At 40.7% G+C, this 22,400-nt stretch overlaps 1 protein-coding gene across 1 annotated transcript in view; it reads left to right on the forward strand.

Moving 5' to 3' along the window:
* The window catches only part of TRIM44 (tripartite motif containing 44), a 136,815-nt gene that overhangs the window by 114,012 nt on the left and 403 nt on the right, over positions 1-22,400 (forward strand). The window contains 1 exon segment of the mRNA XM_074231614.1: positions 10,092-10,224. Coding sequence (XP_074087715.1) covers positions 10,092-10,179 — 88 coding nt within the window. The 3' untranslated portion in view covers positions 10,180-10,224.

The raw sequence follows: 22,400 nt of genomic DNA on the forward strand, positions 1-22,400 counted from the left end.
GAGACATGGGAGTCATCCATGCTTAATAGGAATGACTTGAATGAAGACTTAGCAGAGAGTGGGAGAAAGAAAACCAAAAAGGAATGATCAGACTAGGAAGAAAATCAGTCAGTCACTGTCAATAAACTCTAGGCCCTGGACTAGGTGCTATATTAACCATGAGAGAGCAGTATCACAGAAACCTAGAGAATATAGAATTTCCAAGGAGAAAGAGTGAGTGACAGTATCAAAGGCTTCAGAAAGATTCAGGGATTGAAAAGAGGCTTTTAAGGCTTGCCAATAGGAAAGATCTTTGGTGACTGGAGAAAGCTATTTCAACCAAAGGAAAAGGTTCAAGGCCAGATGACCAAACAGAGAGAGAACTGAAGAAGTCAAGGGACCCAATATAGTTAATTTTCTCAAGAATTTTGATTGAGAAAGGGGGAGAGATATTAAGACCATAACTAGTGGGAATGGTAGGAGCAAGTAAATACTTTTGAAGGAATGGGGAAGACCTGGACATGTTTGTAGACAGCAGGGAAAGAGCCAGTTGATAAGAATATTAAAAATTAGAGTGGGGGATATTAGGAAACTCTGGAAGATACAGGAGGATATGGGAGCAAGAGTGCATGTAGCAGAGTTATGCTTGGTAAAGAGAAAGACCATGTGAGAAAGGGGTGGAGGACCTGGTGGAAGAAGGCACCTTTGTGATAGGAGTTCCTGAAGAAGAGAGAAGAGGGAGTTCTCAGCAAAAGGAAGTGTGAAGTATGAGGCAAGGCCTCAGCAGGGAGGAGAAAAGTTGGCATCATGGGAGGCTTAAGAAGAGATGAGAAGTTTGAGAATACTTTGGAGAGTGGCAGAGCGGATTGATGAGGGAGGAGTAGAATGACTGCTTTGCTGCTCTGAGGGCCCAGTTGAGATTGGATAATCTAAGTATTCAGGGAACTCAAGCAACTTGGCTTCAGGATTTCTGCTCAATGGTATGTGGATAGCAATGAAGGTGGAATGTGGTGGGAGTGATCCAGGACTGAGGTCAGACTAGGCATGATAGGGCAAGGAAGCTAGAGACTGAAGAGGAGATCTTGAGAGTTTTGCTGACCCATTAAGGAAGCAGAGACAGCATGGCCAGGCCTGGGGTGACAGGCAGGGAAAGAACTGAGGGGGATGGAGGAAATAGAGGGAATGGTAAGGAAGGTGTAGCAGTCATAATGCATAGGGAAAATGTGATCATAGAAGATGATCAGAACAAGGAATTTTGAACTTCACCAAAATGGAAGTGGACCATTTCTTGGTAATGACAAGATCAGGTATGTGACATCACGGCAATAATAGGAGAGGTAATAATTAATCTGAGAATAATGAGAGGCAGCATGGCCTAGTGAATGGACAGCAGGTCTCTGCCTGGAGTCATGGTGGTGCTGTTTCCAGACTTTCCCTGCCACAGACTGGTAGCATGACCCTGGACAAAGTCACCTCTGGAGTCCCAGACAAGTCCCTAAGGCCTGAAGTTGGAGGACAGTTGCCAGTCTAAATAGGAAGAAAGTCTTAAACTGACTACACAGCAGATCTAGACCCAATCAGATGGATAATAATAGCAATAATAATAACAATAATAGAAAGGTGGTTTCTGTATAGTGACCAGAGGTCTGGAAGTCCGGATTTCAAATCTTTTTTTTGTTTCATGTGCCCTCTGTGGCCACGGCAAATTCATTAGCCCTATTAGTTTTCCTGGCAATTCCTTGATATCAGAGGTAATGTAGGAGTCACCTACTGACATCCATGAAGTTTTCACCTGAACATAGAATGAAATCACTAGTTTGGACAATAATAAAGTCATATGTAGAATACCCCAGTTTACAATGGCACTTCACACACTTGATCCCGTTTGAGTTATACACCATTACTAGAAGGAAAGCATTGCAGAATTTATTTTTCTCCTTTATAGATGAGATTAAATGATCTTCTTAATATCACAGGGACCAGAGCAGGATGTAAAGCATGAACTACTACCTCCTATTTGGGTAAGGGTATTAGGGAGACCCCCTAATTGAATCTTACAGTGGAACTCCAATTCTAGCCTTGGGCTTGGCATTGGTCCCAATTCCTAGGCAACTTGTTAACCGCTTCCCAGACTTGTGTAAAGAAACTTCATATTAGGGGAAGAAGGATCTGGTGACATCTCCCCTCCCTAATCACAGGAGAGGTGAGGGTAGAAATGCTTTCTCCTGGCCTCAGAATCCAGGAAGTTGGTTTGTCTGAAATGCTGGCTCTCCATCCTCAAGTGCATTCACAGGGCCGTGGACGGGGGCGGCTTGTTGGTTAGGGCCCCCAAACCCTCTAATCGGAGCATCTCACAGCTGGATTGCATCTCAGCAGGCTGCCTTATGAGCAGCTGTTTTATAGGGAAACCAGATGAGAAAATCCATTCATAGAGATGAATGGATTCATCTAGGGTCCTCTTTAGGGGAAACAAGGGAAGGGAGAATGAAATTGCCTCTGTTCTTCCGTGGTTGATTTATTGGGGAAATACCTCACCGCTTCAGCCACAGGCAGGTAGGTTTTTCTTGCTAGTTGGTATCGGTGACTTGATCTAACCTCGTTACCAACGAGGTACCATCATTTAGAGGAACAATAGCTCTTCTCCTGTGTTTCCTTTCCATCACCATCAGGGCCTGTGACAGTGATGTGGGTGGGGGTCTAGACATTCTCAGCCAGAGACATTTGGAGATAAATTATTTGTGCTCCCCTGCAGAGTCCACATGGTATAGGAAGATCCCAGCTCTGTTCTTATGGGACCATGGATGATTAGGAAAGGGACCCCAAGGAGACCCTCTAGTTTGATTCCTTTCTAAGCTGATGAGTTTCCTTTCAGCCATTAAGTAGGAGAACTGGTGTTGGATCCCATCTCCAAATTAAGTTTGCTAACAGTTAGGCCCACCACTCTGTGTCCTTCCTTACTAGCAGAGAGATGCTATTCCACCTCAATTTCCTTATCTGTAAAAGGATTAGATAACCTCTGAGGTCCTTTACAGTCTGAAATTCTATAGTATGAAGACCATCAAAGTCCCCAGATTTCTCACACATCATCTACTGGTGTAGGGAGCACAGATTATACATACAAGTACATTGATCTAGCTCTGTATTCCATTTGTCAGGTATTATTACAGTGGAGATTCCTTTCATGTGTAAGTTGGACTAGATGGCTTCTGGGGCCTTCTCCAGCTCTTAAGTCTGTGGTTCTCCCCAGAGGGATGCCCAAAGTCATATAGATCCAGGATTTGAACACAGGTCCTCTGACACCTCTCCAGCTTTCTTTCCACCTTACCATGTTGGAGAGGGAATGTTGGAATGCCTCCCCCCAAAGGGTGGGAGGCAGTGAGGAAAGCTTCTCCCTCCCAGGCAGTGCAGCCCACTTGATGGTATTTGTGCCAGTAAATTCCACTCTTTGCAAAGGATGGGTGGCATAACAGTAAGTTGGACCTTCATTCAAAGTCACAGTGGGACTTGAAGCCCCTGGAACTGGTTCTATGGTGCCAGATAAAGCCACCATTCACATTGAGATTAGAGATTAGTGTCTGAGGCTGGGTTATTTATTGTCTGCTCCCCTCCCTCCCTCGCCTTCTGCTAACTACCAAGATAGAACAGCAGAGGCAACAGGAAATTTGAAGTCCGGCATTTTATTAAATCTTCTCTGTGTGATTTCTGTGGAAGGGAAGTGGCTTCAGAGAGATTGAGTTTCCATTATTCACATGCCAAGACAAGATGAGGAAACTGGGTCAAGGAAGATTTTCTGAACTTGCTGAAAATGGGCAAAGTAAAAAGCAAGAACAATTTTCCCCCACTTCAGAAAGCCTAGAAGGTCAGATCTGCCCAGAAGCTGTGGGAAGGACTCCCAGGCTCCCAGCCCCATGGGGAGACAAGAAAAAATGCAGGAAGGGCTTTCACTCCAAATGCTGCTTTGGGAGGTCAAAAGTAAAGAGGGAACGGGAAAGTTGGCTTCTTCAGTGTCATTTTCCTTTGAAACCCAGTGGGAAACCTGGTTTCATTTTCACATTCATTTTCTCTCTTCCAATTTTTTTTTTCATTTTGCACATCAATTTATTTTATTTAAAATTTTTTCATTTATATCTTTTGTTTTTACATCACTTTCTTTGTCTGACATAGCCCTCCTCTATCATGATCCAGAGGACCATCCCTTATAACAATCTCTTAAACGACAGAAAAAGCAATTTAGCAAAACTAATCAACACACATTAATCAAGCCTAACAATATATCCAGTGTTTCATGGCTAATCCACCTCATCCCCTCAAAGAAGGGAAGGAGATATGTTCTCTACTTTGCAACCAATTGTAGTCAGAGTTCAATAATTCATTTGGAAATAAAAGCAGGGCACACACACACAAAAACACACACACACACACACACACACACACACACACACACACCCCTCAAGAGGCTTGAAAAACTGCAATATTCTGTGTCTAGCCATGTAGGACTGAATGCTGGTAAAAGGACATCAGGGATCAGGTGGGACTTCTGTACATCATCCATCTGGCCTATTACTTCCACTCAAGTAAGGCTGCTTTGCCGGTCACTGCCAGGGCATGCTTGCAAGCCATCCAGTCTTCTGTTGGAGCAGGCAGCCTGGGGAGAAGCGAAAAGCACAGATGTCCAGTGAGCCACACTGGGCAAGGGGAATGATTTATAGCATGGGGGAGGGCTGAAGCACCACATTGGAGATGGGTTCATTGAATGGTCCAGGGCTAGCTTGAATTCCAAATTAAACAGTTGTGAGGCATGAAGTACACAGTGACATTAAGAACCTTATTAGGTCTAGTTTTAGGATTATGAGATTTCAAGCTAGAAGGGATCTTAGGGGTCATCCCAGTTCATCTGCTTGACCCTGGGCAAGTAATATTATCTGTCAGGGCCTCAGTTCCCTCATCATGAAGATGTCAGATAAAATATCTTCTCAAGCTCCTTTGAGCTGTAAATCATTGATTTTAGGATTGAATCCAACCTTTGATTTTCCAGATGAGCAAACTGAGGCCTAGAGAAGAGAAAAACATGCCCAAGGTTATACACATGGTAAAAAGAAGACACAGGATCTGAACTCTCTCCTTCTGACTCCAAACCCAGTGTTTGTTGCCTGTACAGAAGTGTTGCCCAAAGGAAAGAGATTCTGCCAGGTGAAGTAAATCTGGGTCAGCAATGGAGGGAACCCTCTTGGTGGTGCTTTTCCTCTCAACTTGGGCGAAGATGAGGCTAGGAACAGGCTTTTTTTTTTAAAAGTCAATAAACTTTTATTAAGCTTCCACTATGTGCAAAGAGTTGGAGATACAGAGAGGGTAAAGACAGTTTCTGGGAGGATATAAAAATGCAAATAAGATATATATATATATATTATATATAATATATAATATATAATATATAATATATAATATAATATATATATATATATATATATATATATATATATATATATATACAGGAAATTGGAAATAATCAACATAAAGAGGAACCAGAAGAGTCTTGTTGTAGAAGGTGGGATTATTTTTGGTTGCAACTTAAAAGAAAGCAGGAGGTAGAGCTGAGGAGAGAGAACATCTTAGTCATGGCAGGCAAGATGCCAGGAGCCAAGAGAGTATCTTGTTTGAGAATTAGCAAGGAAGCCAGTGTCACTTATTCTAAGTGGGCATGGAGTGGGATAGGATGAGAGAGGAGAAATGTAAGCTGTAAAAAGACTGGGAAATTGGGAGGGAATAATTCGAAGGGCAACCAGTGGCAATAATCCTGGATCGAATGAGCACAGAGACAAATCACCAAGGTTTCTGACTGGAGAGAGGTGTTAAATCAATGGGTCACTCAATTAACAGGCATTTATTAAGCTCCTGTGAGCCAGACACTATGCAAAGTGCTGGGGCTGCCAAGACAAATAACGAAATAATCCTTTATCTCAAAGAGCATGTATTCTAATGTGTAGGTAAATACAGAGTAAATGTAAAGGGAACAAATCCAAGGTTGTATGGAGGGAGGTTGTGGGGTGGGATTCAGGAAAAATTTGACGTCTGACAAGAGTTCTTTTATCCTTTTTGGCTAAACCCCTTCTCAGTTTTCAAATGAATAAATACCTAGGATCACAAAGGAAACCAATTAGATTGAAATAGACTTATCAACATAATTTCAAAAACAAATCTCCAGACTCCCAAGATAAGGAGCCTTGATGTTGAAGGTGGTGCTTTGAACCGACTCTTGAGGGAAGAGAGAATTCTCGAGGCCATAGTGAGAAGGGAGGGGATTGTGGGCAGGAGGGACAGGCAGCACAGACACAGAGACAGGAGATGGAGTGTCACTGGTAAGGAAGAAAGAGAAAGCCAATTTAGCAAGACCACAGAGGTTAGGAAGGAGAGTGTAGTTCACTGAGACTCCAAAAGTGAAAAAAAGCCCCTGACTGTGATCGATGATGATTGTCTAGGCTAATGGGGGAAGATGAGCTTGTGTGGATAAAAGAAAGGAAAAAAACACTTGAAAATGAAGGGAACATTATGAAATTTTAAAAACATTAGAGCTGGGAGGATTTTAGTGATTACCTTATACAGAAATTCTTATACATCTATACCTATCTACATATATATATATATATATATATGCATATTTTTTTTATTTAAGGCAATAGGGTTAAGTGACTTGCCCAAGGTCACACAGCTAGGTAATTATTAAGTGTCTGAGATCAGATTTTAACTCAGGGACTCCTGACTCCAGGGCTGGTTCTGTGTCTACTGTGCCACCCTAAGTGCCCCATGTATGCATATTTGATGACTAGTTTAATATAATTGGTTTCATTTATAATCCTATATAGTTTGTTTTATGCATGTAAAACATTCTGAGCAGGCCAGTGTCAGGTTGCCTAAGATCTGGTGAAGCAAATGACATGATATGTGGTTAAGAACCATTGATCTGATCTAACAACCCCTATGTCCTTTTCACAGGTATAGAAACTGAGGCTCATTCTCTCCTGCTTCCCTTCTGCCCTTTTTCTAGTGGTCATCTGCTCTGTCTTATAGATCTTCGATCTCTCCCTGTCCAGTGGCTTTTTCTCATCTCCCTCCCAACATGCTCAGGTCTCCCCTGATGTTTGTCTTGAAGCTTTAGCCCCTGCAGCCACTCTCCTGTCTCTCTCTACCCCATTCACTGCAAAACTTCTTGAAAACAGTGGTCTACTCCCGGAGCCTTGACATTTTCAAGCCCCTCTGAACTGGACTGCCTTCTCACCTACCCCATCACCCTGAAAAAGTCAACAGTGACCTCCTAGTCCCTATAGTCAGTGAATTTTTTTCCATTCTTCATTCTGCTTGCTCTCATTGACCTCCCACTCATCAATATACACTCTCCTCTCCTGGCATCAGAGATGTCATGTTCTTCTCATCTTCCTTCCTTCCCTGAACCTTCCTCCATTTCCTCCACTCACTTCTCATATGTTCTCCTTTAGTGGTCCCATTTACTTCCATGCATTCATCTATCACCTATGGGTCACCAATGCCCAAATTTGTTTCCATTGTAAAACTCTCCTTTAAACTCCACACCAATATCTGTGCCTTCAGGACATCTCCACCTCAAATTCATCATGTCCCCTAAAAACTCTTTGTTCTTGTTTCACTATTTTTTGTCTGGGGCAGCCCTATTTGCCCTTAATGGCATCTTGGAGTATTTGTTGTTTGTTTTGCTTTGGGAGAACACCAGGATTAAGTGACCTGTCCAGCATCACACAAATAATAAGGGTCTGAGGCCTGATTTGAACTCAGGTCCTTCTGACTCCAGGGCCAGTCCTCTCGGTGCTCTACTCACTACCTAGCTGCACCTGTTGTTGGGGTTCTTTTTAACTCTTTCTCTTATCTAAGCCAATCTCCAGATTCTGTTGATACTACCTCTCTGATCTGCCCTCTTTAGTTCAGCCACTTTTATTAAGAGAGTAGATACTATTTTTGCTTTTTTTTAATTTTTAACTCCCTGCTTAACAAAGTGCTTGGATAACACTGAGTCCTTAAAAATAGGCTTTTTCATTCGTTCATTCATTCATTCATTCATTCATGTATTCGGTTCTCACTGCTACCTTTGTAGCTCAATTCCTTCCATTGGAATAGACTCAACTGGATGTCTTCTTTCCCTCCCCTCCCCAAGACATCCTTCATCCTCCTTCCATAATCATCTTCCATCTGTCACTATGGCTCCCTGTTGTCTCCCGTGTATAATGTCACCTTATTTACCTGGTATCTAAGGACCTCCACAATCTGCCCTACTTTCCATCCCCACCTTTCATATTCCCCAAGATGCCCTTTAAGCTTCAGTCAATCAATAGTACATTGTCCTTTGAATGTGTCTGTAGGCTTCTGTTCCCTAGGCTGGGAATGTCGTCCTCTGTTCACCCAGATTATTGCCACCATCCTTTCAGGCCAACTCAAGGCCACTTTCCTCATGAAACCCTCTCTCCCATCTACTTTCATCCACGACCTCACCTCTTTGTTTCCTACTTCTCTCTGACAAACATTGATTTAGCATCTGCTGTGTACAGATTCCTATGGTTGGGGAAAGGGGCGGGCAAGGGGAAATTGGGCAATCATATGTTAGTGATGGTTACCACTTTGTGTTCTATTTTCCTATTGTAGATCCGTAGGACAGAAACTGTTGTAGCTAAACTTCATATGTCTCTGTAGGCCCTAATTGCAGGATTGTTGTGAGAATATTTATAAAGCACTTACTATAATCAATGTTTATTCCCTCCTTCCTCCTTTCTCTCCCCCAGTTCCTAACAAAGTGCTCCATAAAAAATAAACTCTTAATAGATATTTAAGATATATATATATATATATATATATATATATATATATATATATGTGTGTGTGTGTGTGTGTGTGTGTGTGTATGGCTATAGATGTATATACACACTTATGTATTTGTCTATGTCTATACAATCTTATCTGAGCTTCACACTAGCCCTGTGCTAGGTGTTATTATCCCCATTTTACAAATGAGGAACCAAGGTCAGAATGTTCCGGTGACTTGCTTTGGGGCATAGCCAATGAGAGGCGGAGATGAGGTAAGAGCCCAGTCTGCCCACTCTACTCCACAGCCACTAATTGGCTAATAGGGCATAAATGAAGTTCATAAATGCTTAAATGTCTGCCCCCATAAATCATTTAGGCATTCCAAACCTATCATTTGAAGGGGTTTTTTTTCCAAATGCTGACCCAGCATCCCCTGGCTGAGGTGTCTGGCATGACTCTGCTATGAAATGTTCTTGTCTGTGGCCCCTCCGAGAGCATTTTGAGGTCATCCTACCTGATACCCATACAGGTCTGATGCCTAGAGAATTCCATCCTGGTTCCTATCTCATAGAATGAAGGGAGGCAATGAGGACAATATTTGGACCTTAATTTAAAGAATATTAAATCCTTTTACTTTTAGCCTTATCAGGGCCTTTCTTGCTGATCTTCCTTGACTTCTCTGTCCTGTGTTGAATGATTATTTTATAGCATTAATTAATTATTGAATTAATTAATAGCAAAGGACTTAGAGGAGGCAGGAAAGGCACTCTTGTCCAATTAAGATGTGTCATACACTTTTTCAGAAGTATTGAACTAATGGAGGTCAGAGGCTGGGCCACATTTTCCATTAACTTGCCCTTGGCAACATCTGAGGAGGGGGATAGTAAGGGGACAAAATATTAAAGCAGGCACTTTGCTGTGAGTAGTAGAAGAGCATGGTGGAGAAAGTGTCCATCCTAGGGTCAAGAAGACCTGGGTTCAAATCCAGCCTTTGATACTGGCTATTTGATCATGAGCAATTATTCTCAGTTTTCTCATTCATGAAATGACATTGGTAATCCCAAAAGATGGTTATTTTACAGATGAAACATGCCACTGTGATCATCAATTTACTTATTGCCCATATTTTGGCAGATTATTGCCACCATCCTTTAAGGCCAACTCAAGGCCTGTAAAGCAAGGCCCCTATGGAAGAAGAATGTTTGGTCACAACTATTTCTCTGGGATACGTTCTAGGTTCTAGATTCTGTGTCTTATGACTGATAACCATTCTCTTTGTTCTCTGCCAGACCCAATCTTTTCCTCACCATCCCTCCAAACTGAGGGTCCCATAGATATGATGATGAAGACCCTTCATCAGCCCATGGGCTCTTCTGAGAGGTGGAAGTCATCATTTTACTGGGTGGAAGAGAATCTCACCAGGTAATCATAATTCCCATTGTTCTGATTGTATAAAGGTGGTGCAGTAGATAGACTGCTAGGCCTAGAATCAGGAAGACCTGAGTTCCAATCCACATTGGACTCTTACTAGTTGGACAAGCTTGGGCAAGATGCTTCATGTCAGTTTGCCTCCGTTTCCTCAGCTGTAACATGGGGATAAAACTAACACCTATCTCCCAAAATCAAATGAGATAATAATTATAAAGCTCTAGTGTAGTGACTGGTATAAATATTAACTATTATTATTATCATTATCACAATGTCACTGCCATATAAATTTTAATTGTTATCATCATCATTATTATAATTAGTATTGTTTTTAAAGTCTGATAAAAATCAAAGGTAGATTTGCCTATTCATACTTTCCACTCATTTTTAGTTCTGTCCGCTATTACCAAATAAAACCATTTTAAATAGCATTTTAATTCTTTTTTTGATTAACAACCATTTTTTTCCTTCTTCCCACCATCCCTCATTGAAAAGAAAAAGAAAGACAACTCCTTGGAGCAACAAGCATAGGAATGGGACTTTAGTTAATTAAGCCTCTGTTGACTCTAGGACTTTAAGAACCGGAAGAGACTGCAGCACTCATTTATAAGCCAATCTATCATTCTATCAACCAAGGCATTAAGTAAGCATCTACTATACTAATGTATAGTGCGTGGGGATAGAAAGACAAAAATGAAACAATCCCTGCCCTCAAATAGCTTACATTCTATTTGAGGAACAATAGTTCATCTATAAGTAGATTTTCAAATATATACAAATAAATGGAGACTTAGAGATGACACATAACTTGTCCAGAAGGCAAGCAAGAACACTTGTTGTGCATGGTCCCACAGAGAAGTGCATTAGATAGCCAATGTTTTAGCCATTTAGGAGCAAATGCTTCTAAATTGGAAGTGGCAATTTGAGCTTTGATTATAGGTTCAGCTTTCTCATTGTTAGAGCAACCCTAAGGTGAAATGGGATGGTAGTAGTAGGTTGCCCTCATCTGAAGTCTTTAAGCAAAAGATGGATGACCACTTGTCAGGTATGCCATGTTGAATTATTACCAAGTCCAAATTACAATTATTACAAAGTCCAAAGGGAAGTGACTGGTTAGGATTTGAACTTTATTATTCTGACTCTAAATCTTGCCTTAATTTCTCTGCTTCCAACCTTCTACCCACCACTGCCCTATTCCATTTACACTCAGAGTTAAGGGAATTGTCATCCAATCCTTTTTTCTCAGGCTACCAAAGGTCATTGATCTATCAGAGTAATCCTCAGACATTGTGGTATATTGTCTCATCAGTCTATTTGGATGTATTTATTAAATGCCTTTTGTGTAGTTTCTTATAATGGGGGGGATGGACCCAGGATTTTATAAAGCAGATGCCTTGCCCTCGAGGAGTGCCCTTGGAAAAGAGTCTTGCACTGATTTCTCCAGTTCATGACCTAGAGAAGTTTTGGGAATCATGGAATGAGCTAGGTAAGCATTGCTCCTTGGTGGAACCATAATATAACTAGAATTTATAAAACACTTTTAAGATTTCAAAAACATTTTACAACTGTTATCTTATTTGAGTCTTAAAACAACTTTGTAAGGTAGATACTATTGTGATTAGCCCTATTTTACAGAAGAGGCGCTGTACTGAGGTACAGTAACTTGCATTTACTACATGGGTGGTAAATGTCTGATGGGCAATTTAAACTTGGATCTTTCTGACTCTAAATCCAGTACTATATATCCACTAAGCCATCTGAGTTGAATGATTGGATTTTACAGATTTCTCCATTTAGTCCACAACTATTTTACAAACTCTTAGAAATAAGAGATACAAAAATAAATGAAGCTTATTTTCTGTTCTTCATAGAGCTCATGATAGATACAGTAAGAATGGGTGACTGAAAATGGAATCAGATGGTTAGAGTACAAATTAGAATACAAAAATAAAGTACTTTGAAATCAGATAAGTTAAAAAAAAATCACTTCTTGGGGTAGAGGATTCAGGCAGGGAAGAAGCTTGGTGTAGGGTAAGATGGATGGTAAAGTCTCAGGGTTTCAGAGTTAGAAGGATTGTCAGAGGTTATGTGATACAACTCATACCTGTAAGAGGCTGTAGTTTTACCTAAAACCCTGGGGGAGGTGGGGGGCTCTGTTGCCTCCCAAGTCAACCAGCATTTATTAAATGTCTACTCTATAGAAAATATGGTGCTTTTAAACTCCGGAGATAGAACAAAAAGACAAAGAACAACAAAATGCTCATGGTCCTCATACTTATGGAGCTCATATTCTGTTAGTGAAGTGGACCATTTTATTTTAGGATTGCTTTCATTGTAAGAAAGTTTATCCTAAAAACAAATCTACATTTGCTTCTTCACACCTTCCTTCCACTCCTACCTCTTGACTCTCTCCCCTGGGACCAGAAAGAAGTTTAACCATTTTTTATGAATCTTTGTTTTTTTAATTCATGAATATTCATTTTTCCTCTCCCTCCTTCCTTTCCCTCCTTTGTAACAAATATGCATAGTCAAGCAAAACAAATGAACAGCTCTCCAAATTTTTGAGAACCCTTAACAGGATCCCCCTCATATATTCAGAATATTCTCCAGACTAAATACCCCTAGTCTTTTCAAATATTCCCTCACATGGCATGAACTAGATCTTTTACACTCCTGCTTGCCTCCCCCGCATCCTTTTCATCTTATCTATACCTTTTGCATTATTAAAATGAACCCAAGGAGCATCTAGGTGGTGCGGTGGGTAGAGTACCAGCCCTGGAGTTGGAAAGAAGTGAGTTCAAATCTGACCTCAGCCATTTACTAGATGTGACCCTTGGCAAGTGCCTTAAGCCTGATTGTCTCAAAAATGGGCCCAAGACTTTTAACTAGGGCAGAGACTAGGGGGATTGCATCACCTCCTCGTACTTTTACCCCATGCCTCCCTTAAGGCAGCCCAAGATCACTTTGAAGTTCTTGGCTGCCACACTCTGCTTTTTCAGATGACTGACTGATTGTTATGGCCTCTTCCATCTCTAAATTTAATGATTACAGATATAATTTGACCAGAGTCTAATAACTTCTGAGATGTCATGGCATGTTCTATCTTCTAATGCCCATTCCATCTCTGATGGTGTGTTCTAAGGTCCCTTCTAGCTCTGGCATTCTGTGTTCTGTATTCCAAATCCCTTCCAGCTCTAATAGTCCATCTCCTGGGTTACAGTTATCTAATTAGTATTTACCATTTGCCAGACACTGTGTTATGGGTTGGGAATATGAGTAAAAAAGAATGAAACAATCCCTACTTTATTTTATTCATTTGAAGAAATAGTTGTCAAGGCCCTCCTGTGTATAAAACACAGGTCTGGACAGTCAGTAAGATAACAGTGATGTCCAAGATCCTGTCTCTAACCTCCTAGAGTTTATATTCTGGTTGAAACAATACCTCTTTGTCCAGATCAGATGGGGCAGAACATAACTGAGGATTCCCTTCCACAGGTGACGTTTCATGGTCCCCTTCTAGAGGTTAACACCTTCTCTTCCAAGAGTACCTACATATATGTGTGTATTATATTACATTATATATAATATATAATCCATCTCCTATATATAGATTTATATATATTACATTATGTATAATATATAATCCATCTCCTATATATAGATTTATATATTTTATATATACATATTACATTATATATATAGATTTATAGCTAGATATACACACACACACATATATATTGGATGTACCTGTAGGGAGCTCCTTAGAGGCAAGAGCCCCAATACTTCACACTGTGCTTGCCAATTTTTAGGAACTTGACTCATGCTTGAAGACTGGTGACCTGAGCATTCCCCTCCACCATTATTGTTTAGCCATGTCTCTCAAAGAGACCTTTGAATTCCCCACTAAGCTCATGCCCCTGGCAGGTGCTCCTGTGATGTCTCTATCAAATCAATCATATCTAGACTTTTGCAGAATTTCTGGCTCACCATTGAGCAGGTTATGACCAAAAATCAGGGGTAATTGGAAAGGGCTCAGAAGACTATCCATAAAAATGAGGAAAGCAGTGGAAACCATTGATAAAAATCACAGAATTTGAGAGTTGGATAAAATCTCAGGGGCCATTGAGTCCAGCCTTTACATGGAATGAAGCCCCTAAAACCTATCTGACAATTGGTTATCCATTCTTTGTGGCATGATCAGAGAACATGAGAGGGGAGAATAAGGCTGAATGAGTTCAAATATCTATTGGCCTAGAAGAGCCTGGAAATATAGCTCAGTGGGAGCTATAATGAGAGAAGTCCCCAGACCAAGATAAGGTGGGGGGGGCTGTGGTTGCTGTCATCCAATATTTGCACTATTTTCATGGAAAAGAGAGCTGAAATTAATTATTTGCAGCCCCAGAGGGAGATGGATTTTTTGCCTCAATAGGAGGCAGGGCTGGGGTACAATTAGGACTCTCATTCTATAAGAGACTGCCAGTGGTAGCAGGTCCCGGTCCCTGGGGTGAAGTTGGATTAAATCATAGCTAAAGGTTTCTTTCTAATTTAAGTTTGATTCAAAAGAAGCTCTGCCTCTGGGGAATAGTGCAGACCATGAAACCAGCCCAAAACCCCTTTCAGGGACCTGGAAACAAAAGACTTTATTGCATCGTAGTTTGCTTCCTTAATTCAATGAAAGGGCCTTTCTAGTGTGCTGATCTTTGTTCTAAGGATGTTTCTGGCTCTGATACTGTATGTTCTACCTTCTGATGCCCATTCCACCTCTGACAGTGTGTTCTAAGGTCCCTTCCAGCTCTGCCATTCTGTGTTCTCTATTCCAAATCTTTTCCAGCTCTAATAGTCCATCTCCTGTATCCTGAGGTTCCTTCTAGCTCTAATGTTCTATGCTCTTGAGTTTTGTGTAAGGCCCTTTTCAGGTCTGCCATTCTGTGTTCTTTGTCCTAAGGGCCCCCCCTCCCCAAGTGTTGGCATTCTGTCTCCTGCATTCTGAGGTTCCTTCCAGTCCTCATCTTCTTGGCTCCATATTCTAGTCTCTTCTGAGGGCCCTTCTCACTCTCATCTCTCCTCGTCCTAGGGTCAGTTGGCTGCCCTAAAGAAATGAACCTTAGCTTGGACAGTGGCTGCATGGGACCCCCTGGGCCATATACTTTCTTTTTTAATATAAATTGTTTATTTGTTTTCTGATTGTATACAATAGTAGTTTCCACCTATCATTTTTGTAAGGTTTTGAATTTTACAATTTTTAGAGATAGTAAAATTATATGTTAAGAAAACATTTTTTTTTTAAATTGAAGGTAATAATCTTTGGTCTTTGTTTAAACTCCACAGGTCTTTGTCTGGGGACAGATGGTATTCTCTATCATAGATTCCTTAATATTGTCCTGATGATTGTTCTGATGGAATGAGCAAGTCCATTAAGGTTGATCATCACCCCATGTTGCTGTTACAGTGTGCTTGTTCTTGTTCTGCTCATCTCGCTCAGCACCAGTTCATGAAATCCTTCTAGGCTCCCCTGAATTCCCATCCCTCCTGGTTTCTAATAGAACAATAGTGTTCCATAACATACAAATACCACAGTTTGTTAAGCCATTCCCCAGTTGATGGACATTCACTTGCTTTCCAATTCTTTGCCACCACAAACAGAGCTGCTATGAATGTTTTTGTATGAGTAATGTTTTTACCTTTTGTGATGATCTCTTCAGGGCATAGATCTGGAAGTGGTATTGCTGGATCAAAGGGTATGCACATTTTTATTGCCCTTTGGGCATAATACCAGATTACTCTCCAGAAAGTTTGGATCAATTCACAGCTCTACCAACAACGCATTAGTGTCCCAGATTTCCCACATCGCTTCCAACATGGATCATTGTCTTTTCTGGTCATATTGGCCAGTCTGAGAGGTATGAGGTGATACCTCAGAGATGCTTTAATTTTCATTTCTCCAATAAGTAATGATTTAGAGCAATTTTTCATATGACTATGGATCATTTTGATTTCCTCATCTGTAAATTGCCTTTGCATATCTTTTGACCATTTTTCAATTGGGGAACGACTTGTTGTTTTTAATAAATTTGATTCAGTTCTCTATATATTTGTCAGAAACATTAGTTGTAAATATTGTTTCCCAGTTCACTACATTTCTTTTGATCTTGGTTACAGTGATTTTGTCTGTGCAAAAGTTTTTTTAATTCAATGCAATCAAAATTATTCATTTTGTTTTTAATGATGTTCTCCATTGCTTCCTTGGTCATAAACTGCTTCCCTTTCCATAGATCTGACAGGTAAACTATTCTTTGTTTTCCTAGTTTGCTTATAATATTGTCTTTTATGTCTAAATCCCATATCCATTTTGATCTTATCTTGGTAAAGGGTGTGAGGTTTCTAATCTAAGTTTCTGCCATACTAACTTCCAATTTTCCCAACAGTTTTTATCGAAGGGAGAGTTTTTATTCCCAAAAGCTTGTCTCTTTGGGTTTATCAAACTATGATTACCATATGATTACTATATATTACTATGATTACTATAATCATTTCCTGCTATTGCACCTAGTCTATTCCACTGGTCCACCACTCTATTTCTTAGCCAATACTAGACTGTTTTGATGACTAATGCTTTATAGTATTATTTTAGATCTGATAGGGCTAAGCCACCTTCTTTAGAGCCATATACTTTCAGTGCCATTTGAATTTCCTCCCCCACTTGGCATAGTACAAATGAAAAAAGTCCAACACTGTCTTGAGGAGGCTTTCGGACCCAGTGGGAAGCTGGGCCCTGGTTCAAGCCCAGCCAAGCTCCTGGTGGGAGACTTTCACAAAAGACTCTCTGTTCCCTTTGGGACAGAAGCCACCAAAGCAGTCATTTCTTCAGGATCCAAGCCTTCCAGCAAGCCTTGGAAAGCTACATTTCAGCTTGCTTGGGTGAGATTTGGGGGGATGGGAACAAGAAAGGGAGTTCAGAGCCTAGGCCTGGGCTTTCTGGTCATGATCCAGTGAGAATTGTGGCTTTAGCTCTGCCTGGTGTTTCAACACACTTGTCTTCATTTATGGACCTCATTTCAAGCCTTTCTTCCCTTTGGCCAAAGAGCTGGAAATTTGTTCCCTGTGACATTTTCCTTAAACTCTTTCCCAATTGGGTGCAAAAGAGCACAGATTTTTCTATAGAGATAGATAGTTCTTTATGAAATGAAAGTTTCTGGTTCATCGCCAGGGGCAAGACAGTACCCCAGACATTCTTATTTTTTTTCATCTCTCCTCCCTCTCTCAAGGGAGGAAATTTTTGCCCTCATAGTCAAGTAGGCCAGCCAGGCTGCTTCCAAAGCTGAGAAAGGCCCTCCTGAGCTCTGAGGATGGTGACCTTCTTGGTGAAAATAAAGGCGGCTTTTCTGTTAGATTTACCATTGACCTAGCTAAGTACCACGTGACCTATACCACTGTCCAAGTTCTTAGGAAAGAGATGCCCACAAACAGCAAATGTACAGAATCATGAGATTTTAGAGCTGAGATGGACCTTCCACATCATTTAATCTATTCCTCCTCCACCACCTGAGGCCAGAGTGGAAAAGTCCTGGCAAAGAGTTGTCAAAGCCTAGTTCTAGCCCTTACTTATGAGCTAGACAAGACACTTCATATCTTTAAAGTTTTCTCAATTGTAGCTGTGTAACTCTCTAAGTATGAGTCTCCACCTCTATAAAATAGTAATAATATATTTCCCCTTTCTCTGAGTCTCATTTTCTTCTGTAAAAAATATATTTTGATGAAGCAGCTGGAGGTAATCCCCATTGCTGATGGGTTCTGCAAGAAAAACTATACCAGGTTCAAATCACTGGTTCAAGTCAGCCACTAAAACCATAGTTCATGAGCCCCCATTGGTGTGTTTATCTTTTATAGTCAGCAAGACAGATTAATTAATTTTAAAAAATGCATTAAACAAAATAGTATAGTATTAAAAATAGCCATAAAACATTTCCCCCACAAACCTTGGGTGCACATTCCTATTTATTTATATATGTCTATATATGCATATATATTATATATACAACTATTAATTGGAAGAGCATATATGCCTAGCATGTATGGAAAGACATTCATATGTGGCCAAGGCATATGCATAAAGAACCTGTCTCCTTCCCTGCTTCTGCCATCTCCCCCGCCTTGCTCTCTCTCACACACACTTTCTCTCACTTTATCTCTTTTTCTGACTTTGTCTGTCTTTGTCTCACTCAGTCTTTTCCCCTGATTTTTCTCTGGCTCCTCAATATCCCTTGGATCTCTCTTGCAGATAATGCTGAGCCAGGGAAGGAGGCTGGGAAGGAATCTAAAAATGAAACTAAAGCCAAGTGGAGCCTCCACCTCAATCCTTTGTTCCAAATTCTGATTGTGTGGACCATTAAGTGATGCAGTAGAGTGGTAGAGTAGGAGTCAGGAAGACCTAAGTTCAAATCTGAACAATGATGAGCTCAGTTTCTTCAACTGACCACTATAATCCCCTCCTTCTCTACATCTAAGATCTAAAAATCAGTAGCAATTTTCTGCCAAAGGGAGAATGCTAATCCTTGCAAAGCATTGTAGATTTAGACCCGGGAGGAACCATCATATGACAGATGACTAGAAGAGATGTGACCAGGCCAGGGCATGCAAGAAAAGTAGCACAGCTAATATTCCTGGACCTCTAAACACAACAGTCTTTCTGTTTGCATTGATGATAATTTCATTCTTCAGAAAGTAGGTGGTAACAAGGAGAAACCTTATTCTGTATCTAGTTCTCACCAAGAGGGAGAAACTGGTTGGGGGGGGGGGGGCATTGTGGGAAAGTAACCATTCCATAGTAGAACTTTTGACAGAGGAGAGGAAAGCTGAGAATATAGTTTGGTGCATACACCCAAAATTTGGGGAGAATTGGTTTCAGAGGTTCAGGGAAAGCCTAGCCAGGATCCTATGATCAAAAACTAGAGAGGGGAAGGCAGCTCAGAAAGGATGGGGAGATCTCAGGAGTGAAATTATGAATATGCAAAGAAACAAGTCAGATGAGGAGGAAGAGGGGAAGTTGTCTAAAGAGACTGACAGGCTGACACGGGAACTCACCAGATCAACTTAGATTTAAATGACACATACATAAAATGGAAGCAAGGGCAGGCGATAGAGGGTGGATATAAAATTGAGACATCGCCCTGTATAAAATTAGCATGGTGAGGGCTGCAATGCAGAAGTGAAGGAAAGAAAGGAGGGAAAAAAAGGGAGTCAGAAGTCTAGATTCAGGGCCCAGAACCCAGGTAAATGAAGAAAGCTAAGGTCAACAAAGACTAAGTCCATGATCACATGGACAGAATGCTGAACCTGGAGACAGGAAGATCTGAGTTCAAATCCAGACTCTTACTGGCTCTAGCACCCTGGGCATGTCATTTAATCACTATCAGCCTCAGTTTCCTCATTAGTAAAATGAAGGTAATAATAATAGCACCTGCCTCAAAGGGTTGTTATGAATATCAAATAAGATAACCCTTAAAGTTTGATAGAAATACTAGCTATTATTTTTATCATTGTCATTCCTACTGTTATGTATTTCATTTTTGAATCCCCAGGGCCTAGCACATAGTAGAACATAGCTGGCATTGATATGTGCATGCTGATCACTTTTTTACTGAAGAAGTTAGGCAGTGGGATGTATAAAAACATTAATTCACCTGTAAAACCACATTTCTCTTGTAAGGAAAACTCTAATGCCTTTGCAGCATTTTGTACTACTCAATGTTTGTTCTAAGGATTTACTGGAAATGGGGTGTTGCTAGTAATAAAAGATGAATGTGAGGAATTCCCTCTGCCCCAATTCTCCTCAAATCCACATTTCTGTTCAAGAAGAAAAATTGGGTTGGGGAATAATAGGTTGGGAATGGCCAATCTGATTCATTTCAGGGAATAATGGGAGTCTTTTGTTTGTAGGACTGGTCCTGGGCATCAATGAAGGTCTCAGAATCTGTAGGTTTGAAAGGATTCAGGTTAATTAGCTGAAACTTCCCCATTACTAGAGATACCAAGTCCACCACCTACCCCACCCCCACAGCTCTGGTAGGGAGAGGATAAGATAACAAAAGAAAGCATTTTGGCCATGAGTGAGGAGACTATGCCACAAATGGAAGAATATACCACAAACTGGCCGGTGCTGCAACAAAACTACTTTGCCTTTTATACTTCCTTCTACTACAAAAGTCGTGAGCTCTGGCCTCAATCTCTCTAACTGATTGTGGCCTGTTTCTTGAGAAATGAATAAAGCCTTCTCTTCATACCCTGAAAAAAAAAAGTAGTGAGCTCCCCATCACTCAAGGTCTTCAAGTGAAGGCTGGATGCTTTAGAACACATTCTTCCTCTAGTACAGGTTGGATTCTCTGACCTCTGAGACCTGAGACCTAGAGTCAGGAAGAGCTGAGATCAAATTCATCTTCAGACATTACTGACTGTGTGGTCCTGGGGAAGTCACTTAATCATTTCCTGCCTCAGTTTCCCTATCTATAAAATGATATTATAATAAAACCTACCTCACAGATCAGGATCAAATGAAAAACCTTAAAGTGAACACAAATGCTAGCTATTATTATTATTATTATTATTATTATAAGTAGTAGTAGTAGTAGTAGTAGTGGTGGTGGTGGTGGTTCTGTCATTTTTTAGCTGTGTTTGACTCTGTGACCCCATTTAGATTTTTCTTGACAAAGATACTGGAGTGGTTTGCTGTTTCCTTCTCCAACTCATTTTATAGAAGACAAAAAGGGTTAAGTGACTTGTCCAGGGTCACATAGCTAGGAGTAAGTGTCTGAGACTGGTTTTGAAAGGAAGTCAAGCACTCTATCTACTGCACCACCTAATTGATGATGATCATGATGCTCATGATGATGGTGATAATGATGAAGTGAATTCCACAATCTTGGCTGTCCCTTCACAGAGAATCAGGTGGGGATGGATAGCCACTGCAGCCCTGATCATTTAAGGTTCTTGATACTGCTTCTGGGCCTTTTGGCCCCTTGAACAGCTAATCACTCAAAGATGCTGATGAGGATGTAAGGGAAAGAGTCTTGGATTTATATTTAAAGCTCTTAGTTACTCAGTCTTTGTTTGAAGAGAACCTATGAGCAGCTGAGACAGCCTATTTCTCATTTGGATTAAATTCCATTTAGATTATTAGCCAAACATCTTGAATACAAAGACAAATACTTCTAGTTATCGTAAGTTTTTTTCCTTTGGGGGGGGGGGTGTTCCCCTAATATCAAGTCTCTTCACAACTATCCCCCCTAGTAATGGTTCTATCCTCTGCAACAGATAGAATGCATGAAGTTGCCTTCAAATATTCAAAGAGCAGCCACTTTGAATAGAATTTCGACTTATTCTGCTTGGCCTTGGGAGTTAGAACTATGCATAAAAAGTGAAAAGAGGCTTACCTAAGCTTAGTATTGGGAAAAACTTCCTAACCATTAGAATTATCCAAGAATAGGATAATTCTGGGGAGTTGATTGATGCGGAGGTAGAGGACTGATTGGGACTCAATGTGATTTGAGTACATAATTTGGGGTATTATTTTTAGGAACATATTGCACTAGGTATTCTGAAATGCCTCCCAGTTGTGATGGTTGGTCATCTCTAAAGTCCCTTTCAGCTCCCAAATGCTATCATCTCAGAGCTTCTCCAACACCCAGCATTGCACAGACCAAACTAGTAATGATATGAAGTTCTCTGATGACTATTCAGGAGCCCGAGTTAAATGAATTGGAATCTTGACCCAGTTTCAAGAGGAAAATGTCCTTGCAACACTAAAGAAACCATTGATCCTTTATCTGTCATCATGACTAGGGAACTCCACTGAGGCCAGACAGCTCCAGGATAGTCTAGGGAGGAGGGACTAGGGAGAATTAAGAAGAGGTTGGAGAAAAGGGTAGAAACTTCCCCTATTAGTATCAGTTTGTTGTTCTTGTACTGGCCTGGAAATGGATGATTTTAGCCTAAAGGGAAGCCTTTAATCAGCAATTCATTTTGCAAAACCTTAAGAAAAAGAAATAGAGAGGCAGCAGCAGACAGTCCAAGAAAGAAAAAAAGAGAAAGGAAGGAAGGGACAGGGAAAGAAAAGAAAGAAAGAAGGAAAGAAAATGATAGAAAGCAAAAAGAAAAACTGAAAGACAAGGAAAAGA

The sequence above is a fragment of the Macrotis lagotis genome, chromosome 3, assembly GCF_037893015.1.
Source record: "Macrotis lagotis isolate mMagLag1 chromosome 3, bilby.v1.9.chrom.fasta, whole genome shotgun sequence".
NCBI lineage: Eukaryota > Metazoa > Chordata > Mammalia > Peramelemorphia > Peramelidae > Macrotis > Macrotis lagotis.